Genomic DNA, 13893 nt, shown 5'->3' with positions numbered 1-13893 from the left:
CTGTACTGTAGGTTCTAAATCTCCTGCATTAGCACTCGCTTTCCTTTCTACTCATATTTATTTATGATATTCACCTACACTCCATCACATCATTTGTGCTTTTCTACTCGTTTGATATCCTCCCCTGCATCCTCCTCCTGGTTTCCCCTTCACCACCTTTATTTCCTGACTTAAATTTATTTTTAAAATTATTTTCTGCCTCTTTTCCTTTTTCTCACTCACTGCGTGGCTCAGCGGTGACCTCAATCGTCTTGCGCGGGCGGATGAGTTTCCATCGGGGCACAGGTGGAGGTTTAGGCGGTGCCTCCAACAGGCACGCCCGTGTTCTGGTCAGCAGGACAATGTGGCTGTACAGCAAGGACAGACCGTACTGACGCAGAAACTTTGAGGAATCAGCCTGCAACAAATGAACAGAAATAAACACACATGCATTAATATCTAGAAGTGCAGTTAAAAAAAAATTCTCCCACGCTGAGAATTGCTGTCACCTTTAACCAAGTCTACAAATGAATCAAGTCAAACTCTCAAAAGGACACCAAAGAATGTAGAGGTGATTTAACACCTCCAAAAGAGGAAAGTCTTGGATACCGTCCACTAATTAGGCTTAGCACGGGTATAAATAATTAAACAAGTGAAGCCTGTTGAGGTGAAGCAGCCAAATAGAACACACCATGCCCCCAGGTCACAAGCACTGTTATGTTTCATCTCCACCAGTCACTGGTGACTGAGGCAGTCGTCATCACTGCTAAAGCAGCATACATTTTAAACAACATTGTTGTCACATTATGACAGTTAAAATCATTACTATTTGTGGGGTAATTAAATATAATTTAATCATTTATAAATAATTCACTTTATATTCATTTGGATATAGGAATTAGCAAGATACAAAGGTCAGTCACAAAGTTAAAATGCGTAAAATATTACGACTGTTTTGGGGTTTTTTTTCCTTATTCTTAAAAAGACAATATTTCTGCTAAAATGTTGACATGGCTAATGACAACAACTATTCTTCGAATTTTCCAGTTTACATACAGCTGTCCATTCTCCAACTAAAATATAATTCATCACTTACAAAAAGGGAAACGTGGAATGGTTGGAGCCACTTACCAGTTGTTCAGACTCACTGTGAATAATGGTGTCAATGGTGCGTCTAACTTTTTTCATTTCGATGCACTACGCCACATTTTGGGCCACCGAATACTCCATCTAAATCTAATTTCTTAACACGTTTGGTAAATGATCCTGAATAGAATCTGACAAGAAAACTGCATCTCCACTCCTAATACCTGAATAATACTGATGCATCACACATCTTAACTGGGAAAGGTTACATTCAAAATAAGGCCTAATTTGGAATATTTAAATATAACTTACTGTTCAAATAACCCGTGTCAAATTCGGTATCCTGTCTTATTTGGAATAATGTTTGAATATTAGTGTGCATGCAAACATAGTCAAGGATACAACTCTAACATCTGAGTTTACACTTCCTGTCCACATCTTGCTCAGAAAGACATTCTAACCTAATTGAATCCAGGCTAGTTTGCATTTGCATCTCTATACTGTATGCTTTCAAATCTGCATTGAAGGTCTGACTCCAATCTACAGAAAGTGCAAAACTAATTTTTGGCGTGAGTAAAGTACAAAACATGCTTTGAATGAGCAATTGTGGGCACAGCCAGCAAGAGGGGAGGAATCAAAATAAGCCGTACCATTTGTCCAAACCTAAAGGAATCGGTATGGGGCTGGAAAGCGCAGTAGCTGGCACATACCACTACCTCAGGAGTACCTGAGAAACACACAAAAAGAGACAACATAAGTATGGGTAAACACACATAAGCACACAAAAATATATACTTTGACAGAGTGACTGACATTGTACACCTCACACTTTATTGCTATAAAGAGACACTGAAATAACCGATTTAGTACAAGCTATAAAAGAAAAGTACAGCTGATGAAAGTCCAAATCAATGTGAAATGAAACCCCTGAGTTGTGAAAGCACTACTGGCCTCCACGGGTATAAATAAGGCAACAAGAGAGTATCTAGGTTATCTATGGACGGCCCTGCTCCCTATGGTGCATCTTAGAGTATATCGTATAAGGGGCACATGAGCCAGGAGACACGGAAAATCAATATGAAGGACCAAGGCGAAAAGAGAAGTGAGCACCGCTCGGCTAATATAAAGGCTACACATTAAGAATTGAACAGATAAGATGCTCGTTCACTGAACACACATTTATGCATTTCAATTTATGCATTTCAATGGGATATGACAGTGAGCTCCACAACCGTGAGAGAGAAATGAATGTGTAGGTTTTATTTGAGGTTTGCATGTGTGTATATGAGCACCATGCGATGCGTTTCCCTGTGCGCATGTATGTCATCCCATTATGTGAATACAAAAACAATTTATTGACTGTAAACAAGTAGGACTGTTGGAGAAGACCAAGGGACAGATTTCTGTCAGAGAGAGCAGGTGGGCAAATATGAGAGCCAGAGAGAAGGCATTCAATTCATAATGCTGCTGGCCAATTAGAACAAGATGTTGTGATGTTTTTTTGTGACAATCTTTACATATTACAATTCAAGAACACTGTGTTTGTAGAACATAAATTCAGCACAATGCCTTGTATGACTGACATGCGGAGGATGAGGAGGACCTTTTTCTCTGTTTTAAAATCCCTACTCACAATGCCATATCTTTTAATTGATTCCTATACCTTAATAAAACCTTTACCGTATCCCTCTACCTAAATGACCCAAAACAACTCTGAGCCGCATGCTCTTTTGTGAGGACATGTTTCAAACCTGCCTTCACTTGACTATGGAGGCTCTTCTGCCCTGCGGGAACACCAAATAATTCACCCTGCCACTGCTCCCTCTGCTGGTTTATTTATGGTCCACCAAACGCGCATTAACCCTCCCTGAGCTCCATTATACATGAGCATGGGAAAACAGGAAATGATGCAGGAAACAGGAAAAGACGTAGCAGGACGCTGGCAGACCGAAATGGAGGTATTCAGGGCGGCACAAGAGTGACCGCAGGCATGGAGTTTTTTTAGTAAATCAACAAGCAACATTGCGAATGTTGCAAAGGTATGAGGGTAAGTAGTGCCATAAGAGAATGGAATCATTGATAAGTACAAGTTCCTGCAAGGACAATGAAATATTCATTGTCATGTTCCATACTGGTTGAATTATGGATGCAGCAGAGGCAGGGGAATAGAGATTTACTCACTCTGTGCATTCGCGCGCACACACACACACACACACACACACACACACACACACACACACACACACACACAATAATATATACTATATTGCTGCACATAAACACAGACACACAAAACACAATTTTTCAAACAGCCTGCTGATAAATTGATAAGCTGTAGTTAAGTACTGAATGAACACAATCTAATGGATGATTGATTTAACTGACTCACTCAATTACACGTGTAAGCAGAGTGTGTATTTGAGATGTATGTTTGTGGCTACAAATGTGTACATAGCCGTGCACCTTTCTGTGCTCATATATCTGTGTGTGTGTGTGTGTGTGTGTGTGTGTGTGTGTGTGTGTGTGTGTGTGTGTGTCTGTAGCACAACTCAGACCTTTACTTTTCTCCGGCTCTGGCGGCTTACTCTTTCTGTCATTATAACAGGAGCCTCTCCTGTCAGCTCTATTTCCAGTCTTGGGCTTTTCTTCTGGCAAACCCTTGTCAGGGTGTGTAAATATGGGAATGGTGTCTTGTAAGAAATCCCAGGTTTTTTCCAGGTACGCAGACCTAAGAGGAGGATAAAGAAATTAGGATTGGTCATAAACTACAGGGGATCACTTTATTTTTCTAAGTTTAAAAAATAATATTTGAGCCAGTTTTAAAAACAGTTTTGACTGGAATTTGTTAAGCCCTCATGTCTATTGTTGAGCTAACAACACTGACAATGCCGTGACTGATATCAGATGAAGCCAGCTGTTTCTGTGTTCGCATCAAGTCCACTGCTGCTTCTATTCCCGTTACTGTACTGTCCCTCTCCATGCAGTACAATGTGCTGCAGTTCTTACATCAGCATTTCTCTCTCGCTTGAGAATAAAGTACATAATACAATCTGCTCTCTACTTCAACATTTTTTACTGAAGGCAAGGCAGGCCTACTTTAGTTGTATATAACCCTTTGCATAACAATTATCACTGAAAATATTCTCCCAAATCATGATGATGTGACATTTATTGAGGTCTGTACCAAGCAAATGTTTTCTTACATCAGCCTCTGTGATTTGGAAATTCAAAGTGCTTTACATAATGCATTAAATATAAGAAACAGCATGAAAACATTAAAGGTGCTAATTAAAATAACAGAGACCTTTTTAAAGAAACCTGAACCTCCCAGGCACGACTGAACATATTGAAGAAGCCAGCGAGGGAAGAAGCTGGAGCAGGTCCCTAACCTCTTTACCATGCCAGATTTATGTGTTATCTCAGTACACTTAAGTGAACAGCATTGTGTGAGAAGCAGCATACCAGAATCAGTGAGCATCATTTTTTATGTGATTCATAAGGGAAAGCAGAGAGCCATGTTATTTCAATTGAAGGACATCACTTCGCTGTTTGTTTAAAGGGCCACTTTCCCCGTCATTCTGATACGAGGAGGACGTGAAAATCTAACACAAACAAATCTGCACTGTGGTTTGTGCCAGCTCCCTTTGCTGTCAGCTGGCTGAGAAAAAGCACGAGCTACAGCAAGCACTCCACCTCACAGAGAGGGCCGCTGAACTTCACACAAACCAAGTTCCTCTAATTTGTGAGCTTTGGATTACAACAATAGCTACTCTGTGCTGATTGAAAGTGTCAGTCAGAATAATGAACATATCTATACTGCTTATTCTAACTAGCTTCCATTAGCACAAGAAAACAAACAAAAAATACTCCTGTAAAGTAGAACGCAAGCAGTAATTTAAAAGTCTGAGCCATAAAATTTTCCGTTATACAAAATCCTTTGTATCTGCTGGTATGTGCACAGAGGGACTGCAAATCCATGTGGCACAAATCAATGTGAAATACAAACACCATCATGCTCAGCTATAGATAGGCTTCACACCAAAACACTGCTGTCATAGATGAGCTGAGATTCTCCACTCCACATTGCCTCACATCCTGCTTAATTATACATCTCATCTTTTGGCCATTGTAGACCTCAATCATTTTCTCATCAAGTGTGCCTTTCCATACTGCTGTGGATGGATGCAATTCTCTGCATGATTTTGCCACAGTATACTAAAAAATGCTAAGCAGTAAATATTTTGTCTTTATTTTGTTTTCAATTGAGTATGCTGCACTGTATGTTATCACACTCTGTTGAATTGATGTTTAACACAGCAGGCAAAGTTATTGGAATCAGGATTATATAATATTTACAACAAGAGATGTAAAGGGACAGATGTACTTAGATCAATGAGGATCTTACTTCATAGGTATGATTTCTGGGGTCCAGCCAGTAAGGGTGTGGATAAAGGTGAACTCGCCCATCTCCCCACAGACCTCAGACTTCACACTGAGAAGCAAACACACATAAAGACAATTGAACTTCTTAGTTCGTGGTTTCTATATGTGGAATCAACTTAAGAATAACAAGGGTAAATATGGAGAAATAGCCAATCTTCTTGCGTATGGTGTTGTTTGCTTAGATGTATACAGACATCAATATCAAATTGAGACAACTAGTTAAAATCTCATTTTTTGTACTTTTAAATCTGATTTTGAGAAGTGTGTGTGAGAGAGCGAATGTATCCTTCATACACGATGTTCAGTTGAAACAGATGGCTGCATCAGCTCTAATTGGTCCTTCTGGGATTCTTTCGCCAACCTGTCCAGTCCAGTCATGATACTCAACGAAGTGAAATCAATACAACTTTGCGAAACCATCTGTAACCACTGAAAAAAAAGCTATACAGCATAGAAGTGAAGGAGTCTTTAGCATTTTTAATCAAAAAGACTTTTTCTATGGAGACCAAACAGAAACCTGGGCAAAGGCTGGTACTAGTTCAGTCCGAATAACTTTCACTATGGCTCGTGAATGATTCACGAGGAGAGAGGCTCTTCTGTTTCCTGTCTTGGATGAAACATTTATATCTCGACCTTCTGTGGACACTCGAACCTGCCACCTTTACACACGCCATGTTGCCCCATCACAGACGCACATGTTGCCTGTCCGTCACCAAATACAGCACAGCCCAAGGCAGAGACTCGGGTCAAGTGAAGGTCTGGCTTAGTCAGCATTCTGTGGGGCTCTGCAGGTGTGTGAGCTTTTCAAACTGTGTATGTACACCTTACTATGTCCCTTTTGTAACTTTTAAAAGTAAAGCATAAAATAAAGCTCTATTGACACAGCAGGGTCAAAGGATGTGATGACATTGTGTGTTACTTATGAATTGCTGTAAATGTACTGAACTGCACTTGAAATTAGACAATAGTACCACCCCGTATACTGCTTTACTTAAGCAGGGTTAGTTCACAGTGTGATTATGGGGTAAGTAGCATAGTGTGCGGTGTTACAGTGGTCGTATTAGTGTCAGGCAGTATGGTGGGTATATACGAGGGTATATATAAGGTTAAGTCTGTTCTTAAGCCCTCTTAATTTCAGATTATAACAACTGTTTCCCAACTCCTTGGGGCAGCACTGAGATGCTCAGAGAGTTTCCGCTGCAATGAACACCAACTCACTTTGTGTTGGCCACTTTAATGAGAGCCTTAGACAACAACACTGGCCACAGCTCTGATTGACAGGTGGAGGCAGGGAGAAGCATGTTGTTGTCTTCGTCAAATGGCATCGAATCATCGACTGTTATCTTCCTCCAACAACCCTAGGAGCAAAAAAGGAAAAACCCAGTGAGGGAAGACATGGTGCAGCAATCAGTAAGACATCTCTTTATATTAGTTTTCCATTTTCAGTAAAACTATAGAAATTTATGTAAACCTTTGAAGAAAAGTTTCATATTTTGTGAAGTACTTAGATGAGAAGATCGACACCACTCTCATCCTGTTGTAGTTGTAGATAAGTATTTTTCAGGAAAATTCAGAGACTGCAGCTTGTGTGTTCGAAGGAGTTAAACTGCAACAAAACTGAAACTTAGTGTAAGTGTACATCCTCTTTATACATAAACAACTACAATTTGATTAGAGATAGATAACTGTTTCCTGTTTTTATGTACTTTCAGTACACTAAATATGAAGCTATAGCCAGCAGTGGGCTTACTTAGATTAGCATAAACACAGAAAACACAGCTAGACTGGCTCTTCCCAGAACCTGTAAAGCCTCTAAAGCTCACTAATAAACGCCTGTATGTCTCATTTGTAATGTTCTCACATAAACCAGTGTAGGAATATCAAATTACAGTTTTACAGGTGATTATCGGCTGGACTATTTCTTGGTTGGGACCAGAAACTTCCTGCTTGTCTTGCAAGAAATGCAACTCTGACAGAAAGCGAATGAATGCTTTCCCAAAATGCCAAACTCTTCAATGTAAAATAAAGTTACTTGATTTACTGTTAGTGACAGTGAATTATTGACAGCCAAATATGATGATCTTCTCTTAATAACCACTTAAGATAAACAAAATAAAGGCAATCTCTATTGTTTGTTTGTTTTTGTTTGAGATTGTTTTCCAACAATGGCACACGTGGTGTTAAGGATGACACACAGAAAAGAAAAGAGTCAAAAATCTCATCCTTTGACATCATATCCGTAAAATCCTCAATCTGGAATTTTCTTTTTGTTTCCGTATGCATCCACAGATTCATATTTAAGCTGCTTTATATTCACACCTGCAACTCTGAGCCTCTCGGAGCAGAGTGGAGCATCGCCTTCACCAAGAGCAGTAAAGGGGCACTGTCATCAGTTGATGAGCTATCAGCAGTTTCATCCGCACTCATTACCATCGTCTAATTGATGCATCATCTCGTGGGCTGCCGGCTGACTAGTAATGTCTGATTACATCCGTACAAGTGCACTGGGCAGCCTTCAAAACGGTACAATTCTAGCTTTTGGTAGATCGATTTGTAACAAACAGAATTTCTTACCCTGAACACATTTACCACATTGACTAATGGATTTCTCCTCAGGTGTAACACAAATCCTTACAACAAGCATCAAAAGTGGTAAACAAAAAACAAATCTCTGGTACGACACCTCTTCTCAAGTTAGCTACCGTGTGCCTTCATCTCAGCATCATGTTTGGTGTCAGAGCTTATTACATGCTGCCTGCGGTGTGGTCTGCCTATTGGACGTCTGGGGGAGTTTCACACCGCTTGTAAGAAGAAGCAGCACAAGCAGGTGATAATCTGAACGATCATTCACAGCTGTGCCTCTCAGAGCAGTGTGCACGAGCGATGCGAGCCTACAGTATACAGTGTGAGGGCAAGTATTTCCTCTTTCCTGCTTGCTCCACTCTTCCACTTTCTAGTCAATTTACCACCCAGAGGAGGAGCTCAGTGTGTTTGCAGATGGGGTAAATACAGCACACAATGGCAAGTTAGAGGAGAGAGCGAGAAAAGGTGTTGCAGGGCAGTAAAAAAGCAGGGTGAGAAAATGAGAATGGGATTGATAGTCACAGCGGTGTGAAGGAGGAAGAGGTCGGGAGAAAGATTGCTGTGGAACAATAAAAGAATCATATAAGCAGGGGAGAAAAGGTGTAGCCTTTGAGCAGAAACAGGCGAGAAATGGGAAGGAGGGGGGTTGGGCGCTTAATGCCATCTCAACAACCATCTGTTAGCGTGCTATGGTTGGCACGGGGACTGCTGCCTACAACCGTGTCATGCCTGTTTGTCAAGGCAAGAGTCACAGTGTTACAGAACGCCATCACTTTTAGCTCTGTCTTTTTCACTCTCTCGCTGACCCAAATTGTTGTGCTGGGAGAATTTCCCCTTCCTGAAAATGACACAATGATGCAGTGTCCGCTACTCAGGGATCTGTGGCAAGCAACGCACATGCTGCAATTCACAGGCCAGCAGCTTTTGAGCCGCATTCTGGTTCTTTATTTCGTGGCAAAAATATCTAAAATCCTCACACACACGATAATGCAGTGCATAAAGCCCGCCCAGGGTTGTGTCTGCTCTCACGATCTTACAATGCTAAGATATCCGACTTGAGCCTTGCTCACTGTGAAGCAGCTGACTCCTGTTAAGCTGTATCTATTCATCAGGCAGCGTATGAAGCACAGCCACTTTTGGCACAGCAGTGAGACTGATTGATTTGAGCCCTGAGTGGATAAGACTTTCTCATCCCTTCCCCCCTCCAACCCTCATTCCATCCCCATTCCCCTCTCATCTTCAGCATCCTGCAGGCTCTGCTGAACAATGCATCGCAATCTTCGCCAACCTCGAGTGTTCCTCTACACATGTGCGCATCACACTCACCATCCAGAAGAGTCTGACCACATATTTCCCATAGCTGTTGTAGAGGGGCACATGACCTTTCGCCACCTTGCATAGTGAGTAGATGTGCTCCCAAGGTCTCCACCTGTCTCGTTTTGTAGGTGTGCGATTCTGCAGCGTCCAAACAATATAGATCTCGCTGATGATCCACCTCATCAGCTTGATGGAAGAAAGAAAGGAGAGAAATGTAAACAAGAACCTAACAACTACCCACCAATATTTAAATCTACTGGCTGAATTATCAATGGTCTCATAGATCACTGACTAAGTCAATGGGGCATTGCGTTGCCCCAGACTAATTAATTTCTGTCAGTCAAATGTCACCCTGTCTGACATCTGAATCACACAAGCAAAGTGCTGATCAATACCAGTTAGTGGAAAGTGAGCGTGATCCACAACGAAGAAGGAGAACACAACAGTTTAAAACTAACCTCACTGCGAATCAGATGGTCATTGGGGGAGATCAGGTCAAAGGTCGTTTGATTTGCAACAACCGAGAGCTCCTAAAATAAAGCACATCATTTTTCTATTATGGACACAAAACAACAACAGTATAACAAATACACAGTCCAATTCTATGGAAGCTTATGAGAAAACAAGACTAGATTTATTTCCTCAGTGAACAATAGCCTATTACATTTATGGCCTCAATCACTATTTTCAAGTTTTTGTCAATACAGCACGATTATGGCCGAATTTACCATGAAGTAGGGGGGTATGCTTGAGGGTGTGGCTTCCTTTTAATTCATAAGTTGCTACCATGACAACCGTCAATCATGATGGAAGTGGAGCAATGTGTACAGTCTGCTGCTCCACTTTCTTGTCCAAATAGGGTCACTCCGGGTTTCATGCCAAACTCAAGGCTTTAAATGGTAGTCCACAAACCGATGACTTATGTCACGGTGAGAATCTGAGCACCATCACAGCCAGATGACTCACAGACAAAACTTTCTACCAGCTTTAGAATACTGCTGTCTGCCTTCACCTCTTTAAAACTGACATGAATATGTGACCTATTGAATGTTTCCCAAATCATCCCAGGGCCTACAGAGGTCTAACCTATCCATGATACTCCCAGGACTGTGTCTGTGTATGAATATTTCACTATCAAGTTAATAGACTCTACCACGTTACTAATTAAGTATGAATTAATGGGTCAGATGGGGGTGAGATGGATCTGCTGTGAGGTCAAAGGAGGTTGTGTTTTCTCCCATGATCATAGCAACTCGTACTGAGGACCAAACTGAATGATTTCCATCAATGACATCAACTTTGGAAATACAGACTGGTATAGAACTTGATGAAGAGCGAGTATACACAGTAGATCCATTGCCTGAATCCGCACGGCTGATTGCTTTTGTGATTAGCCCGCGTTCATCTCATGAAATTAATGAAACGCTTTTGACATCTTGAGTGAAAAGGCAGCTTGTGACCTGGCAAGGACTAATTCAAAAAGCAGGAGGCTTCCAGTAATTGCTCAATAGCGCACTGAGAGAGGGTAGCAGAAAAGTGGAGTGATGCAATTAAAACTTCATTGGGGGCGACTAGAGAGCAGATTTCCTTAACTACATTTCACACTGTGTGGCAAAGAAATAAGCTTTGTTAATACATGTAATGGCTGCAGCCAACAGTTACTTAATTAACCTGCCAACTTCCTTTTTGTGATTACAAGACTAATTGTTTAGTCAATGCAAGTCCATGTGGTCTATCAACCAAAGGCAACAGGAAGCAATACTGTCTTTACATCGGTCACTGTTTCTAAACAGTGATCCAAAAACCCATTTGAAGCAGCTAATGTGTATTTTTACATAAGATAATGATAAAAATAATATATAATATAAAAAAGCACATTCATACAATTGTGTCACTTATATGTGTATACCTGCTGGACACATATACTGGCTCCTGTTTAGTTTTGTAATTCTTGACATGCATTTGCATGTTAACTGCAAGGTGCAAATATATCAATTTTGTTCCCAAAGCTGAAAGAGATTTATTGGATAACCTTCATCAACACTGAGAACCTTCATCATCATGATGTATGAGGTAATTTATGTAAACAACCATTAATTTAATCAATATCATCATTAACTATTATTCTTCCTTTTATCATTTTATTCTTGTCTTTTACGCATCTTTTTTTCTTAACATACCTGCTGTTGCTATTTTCTGCCTGATTTGTATATTTATATGACCGCTTGGTTTATGACACAACTGCATAAATTTCAGTTTGCCAGTTCCTATTTATTTGCTTGTTTCTTTACTTCATTATAAATCATTTGGGCACAGAGACTAGCAAGGGGGCTTCATAAAGTTAGGTATTTAAATTAAAAAGTTTGTAATTTTGTATATATTATCATTAATATTATAGTAAGGTATATATAACGGTTCATATAACAGTGACATTTGTCACCACAGTGTAATGGAATAACTGTCATCAGTAGGCATTTGGTGTGAACTATCCCATTACAAATGGTATACTGAATATATTTATTTTAAACTGAAGCATTACCTTGTTGACAATAAACTCTGTAGGACGCTTCCAGGAGTGCACTTTCAAAGATGGAGGCAGGGAAATTTTCCCCTCAGGATCTTCAAAAAATGTCTGCAGACAAAAGCAAACATGGCAAATGTTTAGTCCAGAAGCACAATGAACAAAAACAATCAACATAATGTCAAAACTATTCTCAGATGTAAAGGGAATTTCAAGCAAATTATGCATTTTGCAATACAATGTACAGTACATACTGTTGATAGAAAATAAATTAATCATCTATTTGAGTTTTAATCGTCTGTTTTCATCATTTACACTTTTGTCATTCTTGTTCGTTTTTCCTTCATCAGCTCCTTTGCTTGAGTCCCATTTCTCCTTGTTGACGTCTGCATCATTCCACTCGGGCCAAATGGAGAACCTGCATCTCCAAGCACCTCCTAGGCTCTCAGAGGAAGCGGCTACGAGGGACGCCGCTCTGAAACGATGAGGACACGTAGCTATTCACTTCATTTGTTCTTCCCTCCTGTCAATATTTAGCAGCAGAATTAGCCAGCTCAGTACCAGAGATTCAGTCTAGAGTAAACCCACCAAATCCCTGTTTACACTCTCACAGTGGAAGTGATATGAGCCCATAAAGCTGGCTGTCTATGATGATCACAGACTGGGACTTTTACAGACATGGCCATATGTGATGTACAGATTTTTGACTTACAGAAACAGACAAAAGACAGACAGGTCTAAGTTTTTTCTTATCAATAAGATAGATAGATAGATAGATAGATAGATAGATAGATAGATAGATAGATAGATAGATAGATAGATAGATAGATAGATAGATAGATAGATAGATAGATACGTAGCTAAGCGTTAGCTAGCTAGCGTTAACGTTAATGCTAACGGCAGCTGACCTTAATTGACGCTAATTGCCAGCGTTGACAAAACTCACTCTGTCTGTCGGTCGGATAAAGAGACTTTACTGGAGGAGGACTCCTTTTTCTTTGCTTGGGTCTTTGACATTGGTGTTATAAACAACAGAGCTAACAGACAGGTGACAGGCGCGTTTGTTTGGTTGTCACTGCTCTTGAAAAGTTGATGCGTTGCTAAGTAACGGAGCTCTGCCGTGGGCGGGGTCTGGGGCTGTTGCGTCACATGTTGCCATCGTGTAGGACGGGCAGATTTTTCTTTAACAGCTGCTTACTGTAAATTACTCCAGAGCTAGAAAAGGTAAATATCATAAATTGAACATCTAATATATAAACTGACAAAATAATAATATTAATAAAAAAATAAACTAATAAAAAATAATATATAAACAATATTAAACCTTTTAAAAGACAGTATTCCAATACCACTGCAGCATATACTGTGAAGCCTCATGTGTAATGGTTTAATCAATACATTTCCCTAAGAGTAATGGCATCATAAAGAATGCATTTTGCCTCCAGGCCATGGTGTTGGATTGCATTGTACTATCTCAGAAACCATCATCATGTGACGTCATAGCTCATATGGAATCACAGGATTCTGTCACCACCAAGGGGAAAAAAAGCAAGTGACATCATATGCCGTCATAGTTTCAACTTTCTCTATGAAAAGCATGCTGAGACACTTTACTGACGTGGTGGGGATTGCAGCACAATGTGGCACTGAATGAGAGCTGCTGTAATGCTTGAGCACAACACTGTTGGCACGCCTCCGTTGCATTTCTGCCCTGGTTACAATTAGGTGTGTGCAAGAGCCCAAGCTGCATTGTTGAGAGCAAAGAGTCTGATGACTATCACACACTGTTTCTTGAGTGGAGTCACATGGTGTGCTCCTTCTCTCTCTCTCTCTCTCTGACACACACACACACACACACACACAGTCCCAGGCCTACTGTTTGCACATACAGCTTTATCTCATCATTCGTGCCATAAGTTTCTTGGAGGAAAATAATTTTTCTCAGACCTTTCATGTAAATACAG

The 13893-nt window shown here is 40.4% G+C and overlaps 1 protein-coding gene across 4 annotated transcripts in view; it reads right to left on the bottom strand.

Annotated features, from left to right (window-relative positions):
- adgb (androglobin) overlaps nucleotides 1-13040 on the bottom strand; it is a 44376-nt gene extending 31336 nt beyond the window's left edge. For 2 of the 4 annotated variants that reach the window (XM_037086454.1, XM_037086455.1), the window contains exons 1-10: nucleotides 12876-13040; nucleotides 12245-12404; nucleotides 11948-12040; nucleotides 9867-9938; nucleotides 9418-9594; nucleotides 6727-6866; nucleotides 5471-5557; nucleotides 3621-3793; nucleotides 1716-1792; nucleotides 223-397 (exon numbers count right to left, since the gene is read on the bottom strand). In XM_037086454.1, the coding sequence (XP_036942349.1) occupies nucleotides 223-397; nucleotides 1716-1792; nucleotides 3621-3793; nucleotides 5471-5557; nucleotides 6727-6866; nucleotides 9418-9594; nucleotides 9867-9938; nucleotides 11948-12040; nucleotides 12245-12404; nucleotides 12876-12946 (1225 nt within the window). In that variant the 5' untranslated portion in view covers nucleotides 12947-13040. The remainder of the gene's footprint in view (nucleotides 1-222; nucleotides 398-1715; nucleotides 1793-3620; nucleotides 3794-5470; nucleotides 5558-6726; nucleotides 6867-9417; nucleotides 9595-9866; nucleotides 9939-11947; nucleotides 12041-12244; nucleotides 12405-12875) is intronic. The other 2 variants (XM_037086456.1, XM_037086457.1) reach the window with 1 other exon arrangement.
- Nucleotides 13041-13893: the final 853 nt, after the last annotated feature.

Source organism: Acanthopagrus latus, chromosome 22, assembly GCF_904848185.1.
Source record: "Acanthopagrus latus isolate v.2019 chromosome 22, fAcaLat1.1, whole genome shotgun sequence".
Taxonomy (NCBI): Eukaryota; Metazoa; Chordata; class Actinopteri; order Spariformes; family Sparidae; genus Acanthopagrus; species Acanthopagrus latus.
This window is presented reverse-complemented; position numbering and strand designations above follow the sequence as displayed.